General features: G+C 44.1%; 1 protein-coding gene and 1 pseudogene across 8 annotated transcripts in view; both read left to right on the top strand.

Annotated features, from left to right (window-relative positions):
- The window catches only part of CNOT1 (CCR4-NOT transcription complex subunit 1), a 111,044-nt gene that overhangs the window by 13,111 nt on the left and 74,794 nt on the right, over positions 1-23,139 (top strand). For all 8 annotated transcript variants that reach the window (XM_004057735.5, XM_019011860.4, XM_019011855.4 and 5 more), the window contains exon 2: positions 17,380-17,655. In XM_004057735.5, the coding sequence (XP_004057783.1) occupies positions 17,554-17,655 (102 nt within the window). In that variant the 5' untranslated portion in view covers positions 17,380-17,553. The remainder of the gene's footprint in view (positions 1-17,379; positions 17,656-23,139) is intronic.
- Positions 17,664-21,265, top strand: LOC129527386 (transmembrane protein 254-like; annotated as a pseudogene).

The following is a 23,139-nucleotide window of genomic DNA, read 5'->3' as shown; positions in this document are numbered from 1 at the left end:
TGAGGTTCAGATTTCTCATTAGGTTTATTTTGTTCACTTTAGATTTACTTATTCTTGGTATAAATCACAAGACCCTTAAAATTATTTTAGTTTTACAATGGCACATGTAACAGAAGACTACATGAGGGAAAGGAAATACCGTATTTCACTGATTCTAAAACAAAATTTCCATACTTTAAAATCTCTAAAATTGGCGTACACTGTATTATTGAAAAAAATGCTGCCAAATAATCTAGTAGTAATATATAAAATAATCATGTCATTCTCATGAAAGCAAACCAACCTGAAATAAGATTATGGAAAATAAGCACTATGATGGGTAGTGAAGGCAGAAGGAATTTCCCAAACTTTGACTGTATCTTGTTTTCCTTTAAAAACAAAAAACGAAAAAACCAGCCGGATGCTGTGGCTCACAACTGTAATCCCAGCACTTTGGGAGGCTGAGGTGGGAGGATTGCTTGAGCTCAGGAGTTTGAGACCAGCCTGGGCAATATAGCAAGACCCCATCTGTACTAAAAATAAAAAATAAAAACAAAGTCCTTGTAGGCCGGGCGTGGTGGCTCACGCCTGTAATCCCAGCACTTTGGGAGGCCGAGGCAGGTGGATCACCTGAGGTCAGTAGTTCAAGACCAGCCTGGCCAAGATGGTGAAACCCTGTTTCCACTAAAAATATAAAAATTAGCCGGGCGTGGTGGCAGGCGCCTATAATCCCAGCTACTTGGGAGGCTGAGGCAGAGAATTGCTTGAACCCGGGAGGCGGAGGTTGCAGTGAGCCAAGATCATGCCACTGCACTCCAGCCTGGGCAACAAAGTGAGACTCCGTCTGAAAAAACTAACAAAAAGAGTTATTGCAATTTCTTATTTTATTTTATTTTTTTGGTACAGTGTCTTGCCCTGTCATCCAGGCTGCAGGACGATGGCCTGATCATAGCTCACTTGGGCTCAAACAGTCCTCCCCCTTCAGCCTCTCTAGTAGCTAGGGCTAAAGGCATTTGCCACTGCACTTTGCTAATTAAAAAAAAAAAAAAAAAAGTAGAGATGGGGTTATTCTATGTTGCCTAGGCTGGTCTTGAACTCCTGGCCCCAAGCCATCCTCCCTTGGCCTCCCAAAGTGCTGGGATTAGAGGTACGAGCTACTGTGTCTGGCCTGCTGTTTCTTGAGTACATTCGCTTCTCTTTTCCTTACATGTTCATGGCTTTCCTGTGACCTTATCTTTCCTTTCTTGGTATTTCCCATCATCAAGAGTAACTTCTAAAAATGTTCATTTGATCATTTTGTCTGTTATTAGGCAAAACAGGCCTAAAACAAATCCAAGATAATAGCAGCTTAACAGAGTAAAGATGTATTTCTTCCTCAAATAATTTTCATTGAGGATGTTTCATTGAGGATCCTGTGCAATAATTCAAGAAGTCTGCCTTCATCTGTCATCTCATGACATCCTCCTCCTCTAGGTCTTGGGGGTTTATTCATCGGGCAGATAGTGGAAAAACAGAGAATCATGAGTGAGGTTTTATGAGCTAGGTCTGAAAGTGCCACATACCATATTTGCTGTATACTTTGTGGGTTAGGAACTAAGTCTTACAGCCAAACCAATGCAAGGGAAGCTGAGAAATGTATTCTAATTCTTTAGCTGGGAAGAGGAAACAGTTTGGTGAGCATCTAGCCCATCTCTGCATCTCCCTGTTTACTAAAACAGACCCAAACCAATCAAAATAGCTTCCCAGATCATCTTTGTGATAAGATTCAAAATTCTGAAATGGATTCTCCATGTGCTAAGACAGGAAATCCACAATTTGGGTCCCATTTACCTCTAGAAGGTATTTCATCTCTGCTGGGCGAGCGTGTTGGGGACAGTCCCCAAGTCCACCTGCAGGTTCAGTAATTCACTAGGAGAAGAGCCCAGGGCTGATTTTTTTTTTTTTTTTTTTTAAATAGCAAAGGATACAGGCCCAGTGCTGTGGCTGATGCCTGTAATCCCAGCACGTCAGGAGACCGTGGCAGGCAGATCAGTTGAGGCCAGGCGTTCCAAGACCAGCCTGGCCAACATGGTGAAACCCTGTCTCTAATAAAAATACAAAAAATTAGACGGAGTGGCATATGCCTGTGGTCCCAGCTACTCCGGAAGCTGAGGCAGGAGGATCGCTTGAGCCTGGGAGGTAGAGGCTGCAGTGAGCCCAGCTCAGGCCACTGCACTCCATCCTGGGCGACAGAGTGAGACCCCGTCTCAAAAAAATAAAATACAATAAAAAGTGTTTTTCTATAGCAAAGTATACAAAGCAAAATCAGCAAGGGGAGATGGTGAATGGGGTGAATCCGGGAGGAAACCAGGCTCATGCTCCCAAGTGTCCTCTCCCAGTGGAGTGACACAGGACACAATTCCTCCAGCATGGAGTTGCAACAGCACACGTATGTGAAATGTTGCCTAGCAGGGAAGCTTTTGTTAGAAACTCAGTGCCTATTGTTATTATTGGTGGGGCCTGTTCGTGTAGGCACCCTCTGCCTACCACATATTAAAATTTTAGGCTCCTAGACAGAAAGCTGGTATTCATCTAGATAGAAAGCCAGTGTTCATCATAAACCACATTTGGTTTGTGCAGTTTATGCAGAGTGAGTCACTCTTAGTAGCCCTAGGGATGGTGAGAACTCTTCTGAAAGTTATCAGAGACCAGCCAAGGGCCAACTGTGCAAGCCTTTCTAAGGACAGCAGGCTCGGGCCATCTATGTTATCTCTTTTCTACAGTGAGTGAGGTGAATGGCTTCCATAGGTTGGGATTTTGCATAGAGTCTTGGAATATGCAAAGCTACTGGCATAATATTTTTTGGTTTTGAGAGTAATTTCCTTTTTTTTTTTTTTTTTTGAGACGGTGTCTCGCCCTGTTGCCCAGGCTGGAGTGCAGTGGCGCGATCTTGGTTCACTGCAAGCTCCGCCTCCCGGGTTCACGCCATTCTCCTGCCTCAGCCTCCTGAGTAGCTGGGACTACAGGTGCCCGCCACCACGCCCGGCTAATTTCTTTTTTGTATTTTTAGTAGAGACGGGGTTTCACCATGTTAGCCAGGATGTTCCCTATCTCCTGACCTCGTGATCCACCCGCCTCGGCCTCCCAAAGTGCTGGGATTACAGGCGTGAGCCACCACGGCGACCAATTTTCTACTTTGAAAAAAAACTTCAGTTCCTTTCTCAACTATTTTATGTAACTTCAAAAGTTATTCTTATTAGATACTTTGTATATATAAGAACATAATCTAAATAGACCACTGTTACGTAACTGTTTTTTTCCCCTCAATAGATAATTTCTATTATTTATGGGTCCCTTTTTTTAGTTATTACATGGTTTGCCACTTTATGATTTACTTAATCAGTGCCCTTTTGATGGATGTTTAGGCTTTCAGTTGATAGTTTTTAAAGAATTGGTCATTGCCTGGAGAAAAAGTAATGAATTAAAAGGTGACTCCTAACTATTCAGTGCAGAGGTATAATGCAGATGGTTTAGGGGCCTAAAACTCTTCTGTGAGAGTGGAGATGCTTATTGATACCAAGAATTGGTATTAAAACAACTATTTAGACTTGTACAAATCGATTTTGAAAGGAGTTTTGCTTGTTTTAGACTTACCTCTAAGCCAGGCGTGGTGACTCAAGCCTGTAATCCCAGCACTTTGGGAGCCTGAGGTGGGCAGATCACGAGGTCAGGAGTTCAAGACCAGCCTGGCCAACATGATGAAACCCCATCTCTACTAAAAATAAAAAAAAAATTAGCCGGGCGTGTTGGCGCATGCCTGTAATCCCAGCTACTTAGGATCCCGAGGCAGGAGAATCGCTTGAACCTGGGAGGGGGAGGTTGCAGTGAGCCAAGGTCATGCCACTGCACTCCAGCCTGGGTGACAGAGCGAGTCTGAAAAACAAACAAAAAACCTCTACTGCTCAGTATCTTCAAAATTATGCTACTTACTATCTGAAAGTTAAACTATTCCTTATCTGTAAAGTTGGGGTAATAATATCACCCTTGAGTTGTGAGGATTAAAGAAACATGTAAAGTGCTTAGACCAATTCTACTTAGTGTTTATTATACTTGCATAAGTTATTCTATTATGTACACAATAGTTATAACTAAGATTTTAATAAGTGAACCAACCTTTTGGAACTGCCCCATAAATCTAGAATCTTTGCGTCTTGGAGAAGTAGTTAATATTAGTAAGTGTATAATCAGCCTTCCATATAAGTTTTGCTCTTGTCGCCCAGGCTGGAGTGCAGTGGCAGGATCTCGGCTCACTGCAACCTCCACCTCCTGGGTTCAAGCTATTCTCCTGCCTCAGCCTCCTGAGTAGCTGGGATTACAGGTGCATGCCACCATTCCTGGCCAATTTTTGTACTTTTAGTAGAGATGGGGTTTTGCCATATTGACCAGGCTGGTCTTGAACTCCTGACCTCAGGTGATCCACATACCTTGGCCTCCCAGAGTGCTGGGATTACAGGTGTGAGCCACGGCGCCAGTCTGATGTAGAACATTTTCATAATTGCAGAAAGAGAGTGAAAAAAAGACAAGGCTCAGATTGACCTCTTTTAGGTCAGAATGCTACTTGGGAAGTAAATAATTTTCAAGGTCAAACTTGGTTATCAGTTGGTGTAAGTATCCTGTATTTAGTATTTAGTATTTTTTTAGTATTGGAAGTTGGCAGTTCAATAAACTGATAGCCTTGGGTCTTGCCTACTTGTCTTCTTAAGGTGCCTGATATTTAAATTTAGAGCAAGGTAGGTGGTAGAACATTGCTGGCATCAGTGCTGTGGGAAACCAAACTGCCTTTAGATTGATGTCTTTGCAGCCTGGCATGTGGCACATTCTTGTAGGTCCAGCTACTTGGGAGGCTCGGGTGGGAGGATCACTTGAGTCCAGGAGTGTTTGAGGTTGGCAGCGAGGTGTGGTCACACCACTAGACTCCAGCCTGGATAACAGAGCAAGACCCCTTCTGTTAAAGGAAAAAAACGAGCAAACATGTCTTTGGTCCAGTTGGAAGGAGTTAAGGGGAGAAAAAGGAGTAGGTGTGAGGGGCATTCCTTGTCCTCAAAGAAGAGATTGCATCAAAGTACAGTATCCTTTTCTTAAATATTTCTCTTTTTTTTTTTTTTTTTTTTGAGACGGAGTCTCGTTCTGTCTTCCAGGCTGGAGTGCAGTGGCGTGATCTCGGCTCACTGCAAGCTCTGCTTCACGGGTTCATGCCATTCTCCTGCCTCAGCCTCCTGAGTAGCTGGGACTGCAGATGCCTGCCACCACACCCAGCTAATTTTTGTATTTTTAGTAGAGACAAGGTTTCACCATGTTGGCCAGGCTGGTCTCGAACTTCTGACCTTAGGTGATCCTCCTTCCTTGGCCTCCCAAAGTGCTGGGATTACAGGCGTGAGCCACCGTGCCCGGCTTCTTAAATATTTCTAATACCTGTTAGCAAGGAATAACCTGACACTGCTCCTTAGGTCAGTGGTTCTCAGGAATTGACTGGGGAGTTTATTTATTTTATTTATTTTTTTTGGAGATGGAGTCTCGCTCTGTCGCTCAGACTGGAGTACAGTGGCGTGATCTCGGCTCCCTGTAACCTCTGCCTCCCGGGTTCAAGCAATTCCCCTGACTCAGCCTCCCAAGTATCTGGGACTACAGGTGCACACTGTCACGCCCGGCTAATTTTTTGTATTTTAGCAGAGACAGGGTTTCACCGTATTGCCCAGGCTGGTCTTGAACTCCTGAGCTCAGGCAGTCCACCCGCCTCAGCCTCCCAAAGTGGTAGGATTACAGGCGTGAGCCACCTCGCTCAGCCTGACTGGGGAGTTTAAAATAGCCTGTACTCCTTTTCTCTAGCAGTGTTGACTCTCTTGGTCTTGGGTGGTGCTTAGGAATCAGCATTTTTTAAATTTATTTATTTAGAGACCAAGTCTAGCTCGGTCACCCAGGCTGGAGCGCAGTGGTGTGCTCTCGGCTCACTGCAACCTCCACCTCCTGGGTTTAAGCGATTCTCCTGCCTCAGCCTCCCGAGTAGCTGGGGCTACAGGTGCCTGCCACCACGCCCGGCTGATTTTTTTGTATTTTTTGTTTTGTTTTGTTTGTTTTATGTTTTTTTGAGACGGAGTCTCACTCTGTTGCCCAGGCTGGAGTGCAGTGGTGCGATCTCGGCTCACTGCAAGCTCCACCTCCCAGGTTCACGCCATTCTCCTGCCTCAGCCTCCCGAATAGCTGGGACTACGGGCGCCTGCCACCACGCCCGGGTAATTTTTTTGTATTTTTGTAGAGACAGGGTTTCACTGTGTTAGCCAGGATGGTTTCGATCTCCTGACCTCGTGATCCGCCCTCCTTGGCCTCCCAAATTGCTGGGATTACAGCGCCCCGCCTTTTAATTTTTTGTATTTTTAGTAGAGATGGAATTTCACCATGTTAGTGAGGATGATTTCGATCTCCCGACCTCAAGTGATCCACCTGCCTCGGCCTCCCAAAGTGCTGGGATTACAGGCATGAGCTACCGCGCCTGGCCTATTTATTTCTTATTGAGGCAGAGTCTTGCTCTGTTGCCCAGACTGGCGTGCATTGGTGCGATCTCAGCTCACTGCAACCCTCCACCTCCTGCGTTTAAGCGATTCTCTGAGTAGCTGGGATTACAGGTGTCTACCACCATGCCTGGCTAGTTTTTTGTATTTTTAGTAGAGATGGGGTTTTGCCATGTTGGCAGGGCTGGTTTTGAACTCCTGGCTTCAAGTGATTCACCCGCCTCAGCCTCCTGAAGTGTTGGGATTATAGGCGTGAGCCGCCTTGCCCAGCCAGGAATCAGCATTTTAAATAGCCCTCTCTCCCCTTTCCAATTCTTACACACAGCTGCCTTAGTTGCATAGCGTTATAGTAAAGTCTGTATTTATTACATTAAGCCTCTTGGTCAATGTTTCCTTTTGTGTTTTCTATAATACCTAAAGTGAGTACATGGTGTATAGTTAGGGCTCAGATGTTTGAGTTGATAGGAATGCCAACTTTAGTAGATAATGTATATGTTAGTAACATGTTAATGTATTATTATGTATGTTAATGTATTATTATATGTAATATGAGATATATATATATCACCCTAAGTGATCCCAGAAGGATATTCCTTCATGATAAAAGAAGGAATGGGAATAGTAAAATTTTCCAATTAAAGATGTTTTCTGGCCAAATAGTTCATGGCTATAATCTCAACACCTTGGGTGGCTGAGGTGGGAGGATTACTTGAGCTCAGGAGTTCCAGACCAGCTTGGGCAACAAAGTGAGACCCGGTGTCTACAAAAAATAAAATAAGTAGCCAGGCATGGTGGCATGTGTCTGTAGTCCCAGCTACTTGGGAGGCTAAGGCGGGAGGATCACTTGAGCCTAAGAGATCAAGGCTGCATGAGCCATGAATATGCCATTGCACTCCAGTCTGGGTGACAAGCTCGAAACTGTCTCTCCCACCCCTACAAAATTTTTATTTCTATAGGTTATTGGGGGACAGGTGGTGTGGGTTACATGAGTAAGTTTTGTTTTTTTGTTTGTTTGTATTTTGTTGTGTTTTTTTTTTTTTTGAGACAGAGTCTCCCTCTGTCACCTAGGCTGGAGTGCAATGGCAAGAGCTTGGCTCACTGCAACCTCCACCTCCCAGGTTCAAGCGATTCTCCTGCCTCAGCCTCCCAAGTAGCTGGGGTTATAGTTGTGTGCCACCACACCCGGCTAATTTTTGTATTTTTAGTAGAGGTGGAGTTTCACTATGTTGGTCAGGCTGGTCTCGAACTCCTGACCTCGTGATCCACTTGCCTCGGCCTCCCCAAGTGCTGGGATTACAGGGATGAGCCACTGCACCCGGCGAGTAAGTTCTTTAGTGGTGATCTGTGAGAATTTGGTGAACCCATCACCTGAGCAGTATACACTGTACCCACTTTGTAGTCTTTTATTCCTCATCCCCTTCCCACACTTTCCCCCTGAATCCCCAAGGTCTATTGTGTCATTCTTATGCCTTTGCATCATCATAGCTTAGCTCCCACTTACGAGTGAGAACATATGATGTTTGGTTTTCCATTCCTGAGTGACTTTGCTTAGAATAATAGTCTCCAGTCTCATCCAGGTCACTGCAAATGCCATTAATTCATTCCTTTTTATGGCTGAGTACTATTCCGTTGTGTATATATGTACCACAGTTTGTTTATCCACTCGTTGATAGATGGGCATTTGGATTGGTTCCATGTTTTGCAATTGCGAATTGTACTGCTGTAAACGTGTGCAAATATCTTTTTTGTATAATAATTTCTTTTCTTCTGGACAGATACCCAGTAGGTGGGATTGCTGGATCAAATGATAGTTCTACTTTTAGTTCTTTTTTTTTTTTTTTTTTTTTGAGACAGAGTCTCACTACGTCACCCAGGCTGGAGTGCAGTGATGTGATCTCAGCTCGCTGCAGCCTCAGCCTCCCAGGCTCAACAATTCTCCTGCCTCAGCCTCCCGAGTAGCTGGTATTACAGGCACGTGCCACTATGCCTGGCTAATTTTTTGTATTTTTAGTAGAGGCAGGGTTTCACTGTGTTGGCCAGGGTGTCTCGAACTCATGACCTCAAATTATCTGCCTTCTTTGGTCTCTCATAGTACTGGGATTACGTTGTGAGCCACTGTGCCTGGCCTGGTTTCACTGTGTTTTGTAATACAAATTGGACATTCAGGTTTGTTTGTGTTTTAGTTTATTTTTCTTAAAATGTTCTTTTTCTTTCTTTTTCTTTTTTTTTTTTTAATTGAGACAAGAGTCTAGCTCTGTCACCCTGGCTGGACTGAAATGGCATAATCTTGGCTCATTGCAACCTCCACGGCCTGAGTTCAAGCGATTCTCATGCCTTATCCTCCTGAGTAGGTGGGACTACAGGTACTAGCTACCACACCTGGCTAATTTTTTCTGTATTTTTTAGTAGAGACAGGGTTTCACTATGTTGGCCAAGCTGGTCTCAAACTCCTGGCCTCAGGTGATCTGCCCGCCTCACCCTCCCAAAGTGCTGGGATTACAGGCGTGAGTCACCACACCTGGCCTTTTCTTAAAATTTTCAATCATGCAGTATATTTACATGGCTCAGAAATCAAAACCAAAAATAAAAGATGTAATCAGTGAATTTTTGTTCTGACTTCTATCTCTTCTCCTTTTTTCTCACCCATTTAGATAGCCCTTTTCTTTCTTTCTTTCTTTTTTTTTTGAGTTTTGCTGTTGTTGCCCAGGCTGGAGTACAATAGCATGATCTCCGCTCACTGCAACCCTCCGCCTCCTGGATTCAAGCGATTTTCCTGCCTCAGCCTCCTAAGTAGCTGGGATTACAAGCATGTGCCACTAGGTCCAGCTAATTTTGTATTTTTAGTAGTGATGGGGTTTCTCCATGTTGGCCAGGCTGGTCTCGAACTTCTGACCTCAGGTGAATGCCTGCCTTGGCCTCCCAAAGTGCTGGGATTACAGCCATGGCCACCTTGCCCAGCCTAGATAGCCATTTTCATTGGCTTGTTTATTGTGAGTATTTTCACAAAAAAGCAACTATATATATGTGTGCATATATACAAACAAAAGACAGTATATATACAAGTGCTTAAACAAAAGACAGATGACTATATACACGGTCCAGGATGTTTATTCACCAATCACCTAGTCCTGGCCAACCATCTTTCGTGCTCTGACAAATACTGCTGCGGTAAATAATACTATCCATATGTTACACTTTTGGAGGTGTGTAGATTTCTGGACTCTTTTAGTGGAATTTTAAGTGAAAGCTCCTATGTAACTGCTATTGATCGAGACCTTATTTGGGATCATGCTATTCAGGAGTTCTGCAGCTTTTCACTTAGTGACTTAGTGTCATGAGTATACTTTTGTTGACATTTAACAAACTATATACCACAGCTGCTCTTGGTTCTGTTTAGATTGGATGTTCAATAGACAATTAGTAATATTGTATAGTGTTCTCTAGTGAAAATGCGAATGCCATTTTATAATCCTTTCCCCCCAGCTCTGCAGTAGGTAGTGGTTTATGTATGGCAAAACTATATTTTAATTGGACATTAAGCATATTGGGTGGGTGTCATATTGCATGTATGAAGATAATCTTTTTTTTTCTTTTTTTTGAGACGGTGTCTTGCTCTGTTGCCCAGGCTAGAGTGCAGTGGTTTGATCTCAGCTCACTGCAACCTCCGTCTCCCATGTTCAAGTGATTCTCCCTGCCTCAGCCTCCCTAGTAGCTGGGATTACAGGTGCCCGCCACCACGCCTGGCTAGTTTTTGTATATTTAGTAGAGACAGGGTTTTGCCATGTTGGCCAGGCTGACCTTGAACTCCTGACCTCAGGTGATCCTCCCGTCTCGGCCTCCTAAAGTGCTGGGATTACAGGCGTGAGCCGGTGCGCCTGGCCTGAAGATAATCTTTACACTCATTTATTTTTGGGTGATTTATAGTATTTTAGTATTAGGAAGAGTACTGAGAATGGCCTTGTACAATCTTTGTTCCCCTCAGTTGCTGTTTTACTTATTTTTTGTTTTTTAGGGGACGGGGTCTCACTATATTGCCCAGGCTGGCCTCAAACTCCTGGGCTCAGGTCATCTTTTTACCTGAGCTTCCTGAGTAGCAGGGACTACCAGTGCGTGCCACCTCACCCAGCCATTATTTTACTTTTTATTTCTTATATTTTAATTATAGAGACACTGTCTCACTATGTTGCTCAGTCTGGTCTTGAACTCTGGAGTTTAAGTGATCTTCCTGCCTTGGCCTCCCAAAGTGCTAGGATTACAGGTGTGAACCACCATGCTTGGCTACTTTATATTATCATAACCATATTGTTGGTAAATTTTTTGATATCATTGTTCAGGTAACAGTTGACTTGTAGTATATTATTGTCAAATGTCAGTGACCTTTCATTTGCACTGTACATCGTTTAATTGAGAAGTGCTGTGAGAAGACTAGGGAAACAAGGTAATTTGGCTGGGTACCGTGGCTCATGCCTATAATCCTAGCACTTGGGGAGGCCTAGGCAGAGGGATCGCTGAGCCCCAGAGTTTGAGACCAGCCTGGGAAACATGGCAAAACCCCATCTCTACAAAAAATACAAAAATTAGCCGTGTGGTAGCGGGTGCTTGTAGTCCTAGCTACTCAGGAAGCTGAGGTAGGAGGATCATCCGAGTCAGGGAGGCTGCGGTAAGCCGTGATTGTGCCACTGCCCTCCAGCCTGGGTGACAGAGACCCTGTCTCAAAAGGAAAATAAAGAGGTAATTTATTGCTTGGAAAGGATTTAGCATTTTTATTGTATGATTGCTTCTTTTTCCTTAGAATTATAGTTGTTTCCCATGTTGAAATATCAGTGGCATGATAATGACAAGTCCTCTGGAGTTTTGGAGGGATGTATTTATGTGTTTTTATTTTATTTTATTTTATTTTGAGACAGAGTCTTGCTCTGTCGCCTAGGCTGGAGTGCCGTGATGGCGTAATCTCAGCTCACTTCAGCCTCCACCTCCTGGGTTCAAGTGATTCTCCTGCCTCAGCCTCCTGAGTAGCTGGGATTACAGGTGTGCACCACCACACCTGGCCAATTTTTGTATTTTTAGTAGAGGTAGGGTTTCACCATGTTGGCCAGGCTGGTCTTGAACTCCTGACCTCAGGTTATCCCCCCGCCTCAGCCTCCCAAAGTGCTGGGATTACAGGTGGGAGCCACCACACCCAGCAATATGTGTTTTTAATAATGAAGATTGGGAGATTTGTTGAAATGGTAGCCATTTTTGGTGTGTTTGTTTTTGTTTTTGTTTTTGTTTTGAGACGGAGTCTTGCTCTGTCACCCAGGCTGGAGTGCAGTGGTGCGATCTCAGCTCACTGCAACCTCCGCCTCCCAGGTTCATGCCATTCTCCTGCCTCAGCCTCCCGAGCAGCTGGGACTACAGGCGCCCAGCACCACGCCCAGCTACTTTTTTGTATTTTTAGTAGAGATGGGGTTTCACCGTGTTAGGCAGGATGGTCTCGATTTCCTGACCTCATGAGCCACCGCGCCTGGCTTTGGTGTGGTTTTTTTTGTTTGTTTTGTTTTGTTTTTTGTTTTTTTTTTAGATGGAGTTTCGCTCTTATTGCCCAGGCTGGAGTGCAGTGGCACGATCTTGGCCCACCGCAACCTCTGCCTCCGGGTTCAAGCAGTTTTTCTGCCTCAGCCTCCCAAGTAGCTGGGATTACAGGCAGGCGCCACCAAGCCTGGCTAATTTTGTATTTTTTTTTTTTTTTTTTTTAGCAGAGATGGGGTTTCTCCATGTTGGTCAGGCTGGTCTCCAACTCCCGACCTCAGGTGATCCACCCGCCTTGGCCTCCCAAAGTGCTGGGATTACAGGCGTGAGCCACCGCGCCCAGCCTTTTGCAGTGTTTTTTTAAGGTTTTGGCCTGGATATGAAGTTAATCATTAAAACTGTCTGAGTCCCTGGCATGTAAAGAGCCAATAGTAGATAACGCGTATACAAATAGAATGATCCAGCGCTACAAATCCCTTATAGTGAATGAATATCTTGGAATCTCAACTTTAATGATCTTAAAATAATTAACTCTCTAAATAAATATTTTTGTGATGAACTTGTTCGAAAGTGACTATAGCTTTGTGTTACAGTATTTAAAAATGGCCTATAAATAATGACATGGTGACCCAAACTCTGTATACACATTGTAGCGCTAGAGGTTTATTGGAAGGCTGTTTACAGCTTTGTGTAGTATACACTACTAAGGCTAAATCACTTATTGTCTATTCTCATGTAATTGTTGTATATGACTAGCAGTATTTCAGTGGATTTTCGTGTTTTTTTGGTAGAGTGAAAATACAGGTTACAAAATCCTAGGCTTCAATTTATATCTTATTCATTGAGCAAATATTTAGTGAGTTCTTACTATGGGACATGAAGTATGTATAATAAATTGGTGCAGAGTAAACAATTACTTGTTTGTTATGTAACTTACATCCTAATACGAGGAGACTAAAAATATAAGTATGATACGTGTTAGTTTATATGATGTGGAAAAATGCATGGGGCAGGGGTGTGGGGATTACAGTTTTGCATAGGATAGTCAGAGTGTCTTCACTGAGAAGGTGATGTTTGAGTAAAGACTTAAAGAGAGGTAGTTAGCCATATTGCTGTCCACAAGAAGGGCATTCCAGACCAAGGTATCAGTTTGGTGCAGAGGCATTAAGGTGAGAGTGTACCTGAGAAGCAACAAGGAGGCCACTGTGGCCAGAGAGAACTGAGTAGGGGAAGAAGAGTATAAGAGGAAGCTGGAAGAGTATCAGTGGTTAGGTCCCTTAACCTAACCATTGTGTGTTTATTGGACATTGTAAAGACTTCGGCTTCTTTCTACTCTTTGAGTCAGTGGCGGGTTTTGAGAACAGGGTGACATATCTGAGTTTCAGACACACACACACACACACACACTTTTAAATTGTAGAGATAGGGTCTAGATATGTTACACACACACACACACACACACACACTTTTAAATTGTAGAGATAGGGTCTAGGTATGTTATCCCAGGCTGGAATGCAAGTGGTGTGATCATAGCTAACTGCAGTGTTGAACTCCCGCATTCAAGCAGTCACAAGTAGCTGGGACTGCAAGTGTGAGCCACCATGCCTGGGTTTTGAGTTTTTTATGATTGAAAATTATTTTTCTCTGGACATTATGTTGAGAATAGACCATAGGAAGCAAGTGTAGCAGGGAGATCAAGTTAGAGGGCTAGCATAGTAATCCAGGTGAGAGATATGATGATCCTTATCATAGCTTGGATATTGTGAGAAATGGTTGGATTCTGGTTATATTTTATAGGCAGAGCCAAAATAATTTCCTGTCAGATTGGCTATAGGTTTTGGCTATAGGTATTGGCTCCAAGATTTTGGCCTGAGTAAGTTTAAGGATGAAATTAGCATCAACTGAGATGGGGAGTGCTTTGCAGGGTGTGACATCATTAAGTAGGGGGAAGACAAGGAGCTTTTTTTTGAATATGATATATTTGAGATATGAAGTAGAGATATTATACAAATTTGGACACTATGAGAGAGGTTTGGGCTGAAGATAGAACTTTTGAGAGAGTTATTGGTATAGATGGTTTTTTCTTTTAAAAAAAATTTTTTTATTATTTTATTTTATTTTTTTGAGACAGAGTCTCACTCTGTTGCCCAGGCTGGAGTGAGGTGGCATGATCTCAGCTCACTACAACCTCCACCTCCTGGGTTTAAGTAATTCTCCTGCCTCAACCTCCTGGGTAGCTGGGATTACAGATTTACACCTGGCTAATTTATAGATGGTTTTTTTTTTTTTCTTTTTGAGACAGAGTCTTGCTCTGTTGCCCAGGCCGGAGTGCAGTGGTGTGATCTTGGCTCACTGCAACCTCCGCCTCCCAGGTTTAGGCAATTCTCCTGTCTCGGCCTCCCAAGTAGCTGGGATTATAGGTGTGCACCACCACACCCGGCCTACAGATGATTTTTTAAGCCATGAGACTGTTAGTAGGCCAGATGCGGTGGCTCACTCCTATAATCCCAACACTTTGGGAGGCTGAGGCGGGTGGATCACCTGAGGTCAGGAGTTCGAGACCAGCCTCACCATCATGGAGAAACCCCACCTCTACTAGAAAAAATACAAAATTAGCCAGTCGTGGTGGCACATGCCAGTAATCCCAGCTACCTGGGAGGCTGAGGCAGGAGAATCGTGCGAACCTGGGAGGTGGAGGTTGCAGTGAGCCAAGACTGTGCCATTTCGCTCCAGCCTGGGAAACAAGAGCGAAACTCTGTCTCAAAAAAATAAAAAATAAAAAAAAAAAAGACTGAAGTAGATTACTAAGAAAGTGAATCTAGAGAAGAAAAGTTCAAGGACTCCAATATTGTGAAGCCAAAAGTCATCAGAGTAGACTAGAGAGACCAGTAAAATGCCATATTAGGAACAAAATAAGTGTATCCATCATCTTTTTATTATTTACTTAAAAATATTTTACTTTTTTTTTTTTTTTCAATAGACAGGGTCTTGCCATATTGCTCAGGCTGGTCTCAAACTCCTGGGTTCAAGCGATCCTCCTGCCTCAGCCTCCCAAAGTGCTGGGATTACAGGTGTTTGCCACTGTGCACAGGCTCTTTTTTTTTTTTTTTTAAGGTGGGTATGGAGCACTAGCATATGTAGAACCTTTGATTTGTCTAGATAAAACTATGTATCCTTTATACATTAAGAAGCTGTTAACTTTGCTTTGTCTTGATAAAAGTATGTAACCTTTATACATTAAGAAACTGTTAGAGATAAAGGTTTTAAATGGCCTTTTAAAGGGGTTTTAATCTTCCTGAGCTTCCTGCATCTTACATGGTGAGTTTTGATTGTAATGAAATTACAAGCAGACTTCAGAACAGGAAGCTGTGGATAAGCTCAGCTCCTTTCCTTCAGAGATTTTTGTGTTTCAGTGGTTCTTGGTGAATTCCTTAAAAAATGGGTGTTGTGGCTGGACGCAGTGGCTCACGCCTGTAATCCCAGCACTCTGGGAGGCCGAGGTGGGCGGATCACGAGGTCAGGAGTTGAAAGACCAGCCTGGCCATCATGGCAAAACCCTGTCTCTACTAAAAATACAAAAACTAGCCGGGATGTGGGCTCCATGGCTCATGCTTGTAATCCCAGCATTTTGGAAGGCCGAAGCAGGTGGATCGTCTGAGGTCAGGAGTTCAAGACCAGCCAGGCCAACATGGCGAAACCCCTTCTTTACTAAAAACACAACAAATTAGCTGGGCATGGTGACTGTTGCCTGTAATTCCAGCTAGGTGGGAGGCTGAGACAGGAGGATCAGTTGAACCCAGGTGGCTGAGGTTGCAGTGAACTGAGACCGCGCCATTAAACTCCAGCCTCGGCAACAAGAGTGAAACTGTCTCAAAAACAACAACAGCAACAACAACAACAGAATAGAGATGGGATCTCACTATGTTGCTTAGGCTTTTCTCAGACTCCTGGCCTCAAGCAATCCTCCCATCTCCCACCTCATCCTCCCAAAGTGTTGGGATTACAACACTTTGGCATGAGCCACTGCACAGCCACATTTGTCTTTTCTATACAGAATAGTTCTCACTCAGCAGGTGGTTGGAGTTAAACTGATAATAATCCTTTCATTTTAGCTGTACTGCTGCTTTGGGCTTCCCTTTCTGAATTCTCCCAGGGAACGGTTTCAGCAATGCAGGAAGCAATTTGGCTTCTGGACTTCCTTACTTGTACAGCCATTCAGATACCTAAAACATACATCCCAAGGTATAAGACCAAACTACCTGATTCTGAAGCAGTAACATAAAGAATAAAGTGAATACATAGGGTCTTATAAATAGGTCACAGATACCGTGGAAAGAGAGTCTGAAAATGAGAGATGAATGTTCCTTCCACAAACCTTAATTTTAAGTAAGTTTCCACTTGCTGCTTCCAAAGGGTATAGTAGAAATTATTTTGAAATAGGTAAAATAGAAATCTTAAGTGTTACAAGTTGTCTTACTAAAATGAAACTCTTTGGATGAGTATTTTCTTTTTTTGAGATGGAGTACCGCTTTCTCACCCAGGCTGGAATGCAGTGGCATGATCTCGGCTCACCGCAACCTCCACATCCCTGGTTCAAGCAATTCCCCTGCCTCAGCCTCCCGAGTAGTTAGGATTACAGGCGCTCGCCATCATGCCTGGCCAAATTTTTTTGTATTCTTAGTAGAGACGGGGTTTCACCATGTTGGCCAGACTGGTCACGAACTCCTGATCTCAGACAATACACCCGCCTTGGTCTCCCAAAGTGCTGGGATTACAGGCATATTTTTTTTCCCCCCAAGATGGAGTCTTGCTCTGTTGCCCAGAGCTGGAGTGCAATGGCGCGATCTCAGCTGACTGCACCCTCTGCCTCCTAGGTTCAAGCAATCCTCCTGCCTCAGCCTTCTGGGTAGCTGGGATTACAGGCGTGCACCACCATGCCTGGCTAATTTTTGTATTTTCAGTAGAGACGGGTTTCACCATGTTGGCCGGGCTGGTCTCGAACTCCTGCCCTTGTGATCTGCCTGCCTCGGCCTCGCAAAGTGCTGGGGTTACAGGTGTGAGCTGTCACACCCAGCCACGTATTTTCTTTTTATACTTGCCCTGCATAATTGAGAAACTTGGCATTTCTTATCAACAGTGGTTGAGCTACCTTACTATCGTTTTAGAGTCATTAGTAACATTTTAGGTACTAACACAGAGACGATGGTAGTTTAACCCTATTCTCTTCTAATTATTAATTTGCAACTAGTTGTGATCAATTAGTTGTAAACACCACTGCGCCTGGACCAGCCTCCTTTTTCCTTTAATTTAAAAATCTGGATTTGTGTGTGTGTGTTTTTTTAAACAGGTGCCATGTTTCAGAACAGAGTAAGACCCCTGGTAAAGAAGAACTGAAGATATTATACAGATACCAGATATAGCCTAATTACAAAGAAAGCATTAACCTGCCTCTGAGGTGACTAAAGGGGAATAATGGTGATTTTGCGCCGGGCTCGGCCGCCTGCTTCCGCCCCAACCAGCAATGAATCTTGACTCGCTCTCGCTGGCCTTGTCTCAAATCAGCTACCTGGTGGACAATTTAACCAAGAAAAATTACCGAGCCAGCCAGCAGGAAATACAGCATGTAAGTAAACTAGCCAGAAAACAAGTGCCATTAAAGGAATGAGTAGACAGTGGAAAGAAAACCACACATTTATGTGGGCATGTTGCATGAAAGGTAACTAACTTTCGCCCCTTATTTCAAGTGATTTCTGTCATCATCATCTGTAAAAGAGTTCTTAGCCCAATTTTTTTTTTTTTTTTTTTTTTTTTTGACAGAGTCTTACTCTGTCGTCCGGGCTGGAGTGCAGTGGCATGATCTCGGCTCACTGCATCCTCTGCCTCCCGGTTTCAAGCAGTTCTCCTGCCTCAGCCTCCCGAGTAGCTGGGATTACAGGCATGTGCCACCATGCCCGGCTGTATTTTTAGTAGAGACGGGGTTTCACCATGTTGGTCAGTCTGGTCTCAAACTCCCAACCTCAAGTGATCCGCCTTGGCATCGAAGAGTTCTGGGATTACAGGTGTGAGCCACCACGCCCAGCCCAATCTTTTTTTTAAAAAGATTTTTCACAGCTTTTTATTTTCCATAGAAATTATAAAATAGGTCTGACCTGGCTTTGGGCTGGTGCTCAGGGCCTTGAGAAACCTGCTAGCTAAGATTTTCCTTTCTTTACTTTTTTTTTTTATTCGAGACAGAGTCGCCCAGGCTAGTGTGCAGTGGTGCAATTTTGTCTTACTGCAACCTCCGCCTCCTGGAGGAGCCTGAGCTCTGTCGCTCAGGCTGGAGTGCAGTGACGCGATCTCAGCTCACTGCAACCTCCTTCTCCTGGGTTCAAGTGATTCTCGTGCCTCAGCCTCCCCAATAGCTGGGACTACAGGCACCCACCACCACACCCAGCTAATTTTTTTTTTTTTTTTTGAGATGGAGTCTTGCTCAGCTGCCCAGGCTGGAGTGCAGTGGCACAATCTCAGCTCACTGCAACCAACATCTCCCAGGTTCAAGCGATTCTCCTGCCTTAACCTTCCGAGTAGCTGGGACTGTAGGCACACACCATCATGCTCGGCTAATTTTTGTATTTTAGTAGAGATGAGGTTTTACCATGTTGGCCAGGCTGGTCTTGAACTCCTAACCTCAGGTGATCTGCCCGCCTTGGCCTCCCAAGGTGCTGGGATTATAGGCGTGAGCTCTCGCGCCTAGCTCCCAGGCTTTTCTTAAACAGGGTTGGGGATGGCTCCCCAACGAACTTCATGTCTGGGTTTTTCATGATAGTGAAGTTGGAAGCCAGCAGTGCAGCTGCCACCTACTTCTGTCCAGCCAGACCCTTGCCCTTGCTGGTCACGGTCCTGGGGCTGGACTGCTTCACATGGGTTGTCTTTTGGCCTTGGAGTATCCTTTATCAGAGCCTTGGGCCCCTGGACTCCTTCACTCAGTACTTGGTGGGCCACCATCACACCCTCCTGTGCAGTGGGTATTGGCTTGCCTGGCTGAGTCATGTGGGAGAGTCCTTGTATGGTTCCTGCAGACTTTCCTCTTTGGGATAGCATCTCTCCATGTTGATTGCTTACAGATCAAAGTGCCAAACACAAACCTGAAGATAGTTGAAAGTTTTCTTTACACTTTTACATTCATTCTCAACTTTTTTTTGTGTTGAGGAGGGTGGTACAGTGTTTATTCAGTGATCTTCCTACTTTCTTTCTTTTTTTTTTTTTTTTTGAGACAGAGTTTCACTCTGTCACTCAGGCTGGCATACCGTGGCGCGATCTCAGCTCACTGCAACCTCCTTTTCCTGGGTTCAAGCAATCTTCCTATCTCAGCCTCCCGAGTAGCTGGGATTACAGGCTTCCACCACCACACCCAGCTAATTTTTTGTATTTTTAGTAGAGATGGAGTTTCACCACGTTGGCCACGCTGGTCTCGAACTCCTGATCTCAGGCCATGTGCCCGCCTCGGCTTCCCAAAGTGCTGTGATTACAGGCACGAGCCATCACGCCTGGCTGATCTTTCTCCTTTCTAGAAATTGTCCTTCAAAGCTATTTAAGCTAGTTAGTCCTTTTTTTTTTTTCTTTTTAAATGCCCTGGTTGAGCTTGAATAGACCAGTTGATAAAAAAGAAATAGAAAAAGATTTTAGCTGTTCAGTCCGTTTGGCAAGAGGACTTCCAGCTACCTTCCTATGGTCCTTGACTGCCAGGACCCTTGTGTCCTCTGGGGTAAGCCACATATTAAATTGACTTTTTTTTTTTTTTTTTTTGAGACGGAGTCTCACTTTGTCGCCCAGGCTGGAGTGCAGTGGCGCGATCTTGGCTCACTGCAAGCTCCGCCTCCCAGGTTCATGCCATTCTCCTGCCGCAGCCTCCCGAGTAGCTGGGACTACAGTCGCTCGCCACCACACCCGGCTAATTTTTTTGTATTTTTAGTAGAGACGGGGTTTCACCGTGTTAGCCAGGATGGTCTCAATCTCCTGACCTTGTGATCTACCCGCCTTGGCCTCTCAAAGTGCTGGGATTACAGGCGTAAGCCACTGTGCCCAGCGGTAAATTGACTTTTTAGTATGTATACCTTTGCCCCCACCTTCTGATGAAAACACCTTGCCCTCACCACCACTGTTTACCTGTCTTTTCCCAATTTTTTTTCCTACCTTGCTGGAACAAGATAAAGTGACACTCCATCGTACATCAATTCCAGACACTTCTGTTAGGTACCTGTGAGGCAGAATTTTGTCCTTTCAAACTTACATTTCTCATGCTACAGAGAAAGATAAGGAAGATGAGCAAGTGTTCGGAACAGGGCAGGCTGAGCAGTCACACAGGCATGGAGCATATGCCGAGAACCTAGAGGGAAGGACTGCAGAGTGCCTTCCTGGATGCTGCAGCCAGAAAGTGGTCCTTCCCTCCATTTGGCCCCTGACACCATGCTCTGTAGTGTGCAGGGGTCTGATGGCACTGCTAGATTGCTCCTTCAGCTCAGGGCCACATCTTAGACAGCTTTACTTTTCCCTTCAGCACTTGTCCGACTGCCTTGCACACAGGTGCTCTGTCAGTGTTTATTGAACAAAGGAGGGAAACTGATTTCAATTTCACTTGTTCAGTATCATTCCAGTTTTTATGTGAAAATTGTACAACCCATTTGGGGTACCTTCATCCCAAAAGAAAAGCACCAGACTGCCTTTGATACCTTTCTGTGGATTCCCTGGTGAAAAACCTTTATCCTTTTCACACTTTTCTGTTCTCCATAACTTTCGTCAAAAGTATCTTTCCACCTCTGACTTAAACACAAAAGCATTCCTGTTTTAGAAATTCTGGCCCATGGGTTATCTGGCTAGTTACTGCCTCTCCCATTCACCTGGTTATACTTTATTACTGGTGATGGGTTAGAGAGGCAGGATCACTGACTCTGTCTCCCCTAGGAGTCATTAGGGCCCCTTCCCTGGAGGACGGCCTGCTTTTTCTCTGGGGACTAGTCCTCATTTCCCTTCCATGATACAGTGGGGCAGATTATTTTTATTAAGCAAACATTTATGAGAACCCACTCCCCAAAATAAAGTCCCCAAGTAAACACAACCCTGAATGGTTGTGGACTATGAATTGTTTCTAGTGAAGATAAATGTATGCAAATATATCTTAATCTTTCCCTCTATCTGTCTTGTGATTAAGGGGTTGCTTTTTGGTAAGGAATTGTTTTGTTTTGTTTTTTAGATGGAGGTTTTTTTTTTTTTTTTTTTTGAGATGGAAAAATAGTTTTGATCATAGAGTTAGGCATTATGGAAATTCAAGCCAGATTTTTAAAAACCTGGTCATCTCCAAAGAGAAATAGTGACAGTAATAGTGGTGCGGGGAACAATATGGTAGATTATTGAATGAAATGGATTAACTTGAATAAAATGCTGTGACTTGTCTCTAAAATTATAAAATATGATCTGACTTGTTTTGGTCTGGTTCCTCTTTTTTTTCTTTTTTGGTTCCTTTATTTTTCACATTAAAAAAAATGAAATATCCATAGGTTGTAAAATTCACTTTTTTTTTTTTTTTTTTTTTTTTTTTTTTTACAGAGTCTCACTCTGTCACCCAGGCTAGAGTGCAGTGGCGTGATCTCGGCTCACTGTAAACTCCGCCTCCTGGGTTCAAGCAATTCTCTGCCTCAGCCTCCCAAGTAGCTGAGATTGCAGGTGCCTGCCACCATGCCCGGGTAATTTTTTTGTATTTTTAGTAGAGACGGTTTCACCATCTTGGCCAGGCCGGTCTTGAACTCCTTACCTCATGATCCACCTGCCTTAGCCTCCCAAAGTGCTGGGATTACAGGCGTGAGCCACTGTGCCTAGCCTTTTTTTCTTTTTCTTTTTCTTTTTTTTTTTTTTTTTTTTTTAATGAGACAGTATTGGTCTGTTTCCCAGGCTGGAGTGCAGTGGCATAATATCAGCTGACTGCAATCCGCGCCTCCCGGGTTCAAGTGATTTCCAAGCCTCTCCCTCCCCAGTAGCTGGGATTATAGGCGTACACCACCACATCTGGCTTATTTGTGTTTTCAACAGAGGTGGGGTTTCACCATGTAGGTCAGGTTGGTCTCAAACTTCTGGCCTCATGTGATCTACCCGCCTCAGCCTCCCAAAATTCTGGGATTACAGACATGAGCCCCCACGCCTGGCCAGATTCACCCTTTTAAAATATATAATTTGGTAGTTTTTCAGATTCACAAAGTTGTGCAGCCATAACCACTATCTAATTTCAGAACATTTTCATTACCTCCAGAAGAAATACCTGGGTTCATTTGCGGTCACTTTCCTTTTCCTTCTCTGTCTAGCCCTTAGTGACCACTATTCTATTTCTGCCTTGGTGCATTTGCGTATTTAATGGAATCGTACTGTATGTGGCCTTCTGTGTCTGGCTTTCTTTTTTTGTTTTTTGTTTTTGTTTTTTTGTTTTGAGACGGAGTTTCGCTCTTGTTGCCCAGGCTGGAGTACAGTGGCGTGATCTCCACTCACTGCAACCTCCGCCTCCCGGGTTCAAGCGATTCTCCTGCCTCAGCCTCCTGAGTAGCTGGGATTACAGGCCTGCGCCACCACGCCCAGCTAATTTTGTATTTTTAGTAGAGACGGGGTTTCTCCATATTGGTCAGGCTGGTTTTGAACTCCCGACCTCAGGTGATCTGCCCGCCTTGGCCTCCCAAAGTGCTGGGATTACAGGCGTGAGCCACCATGCCCGGCCTTGCATTTTTTCATTTAATATAATGTTTTCAAGTAAGATTCATCTGTATTGTAGCATGTATCAGTACTTCATTTCTTTTTATGGCTAAATAATATTCCACTATATAGATATTTCATATTTTGTGTATCTGTATCATCAGTTGATGGATATTTAGTTTTGCTTCTGCTTTCTTTGGCTTCTGTGAATATGGTTGCTATCAACATTTGTTTAATTTAACTTTTCCTCACTTATTTTTTGAGACAGAGTCTCACTCTGTTGCCTAGGTTGGAATGCAGTGGCAAGATCATCATCTCCTCAAACTCCTGGGCTAAAGCAGTTCTTCTGCCTCAGTCTCCTGAGTAGTTAGGACTACAGGCATGTGCTACCATG

Source organism: Gorilla gorilla, chromosome 18, assembly GCF_029281585.2.
Source record: "Gorilla gorilla gorilla isolate KB3781 chromosome 18, NHGRI_mGorGor1-v2.1_pri, whole genome shotgun sequence".
In the NCBI taxonomy this organism is placed as follows: domain Eukaryota; kingdom Metazoa; phylum Chordata; class Mammalia; order Primates; family Hominidae; genus Gorilla; species Gorilla gorilla.
This window is presented reverse-complemented; position numbering and strand designations above follow the sequence as displayed.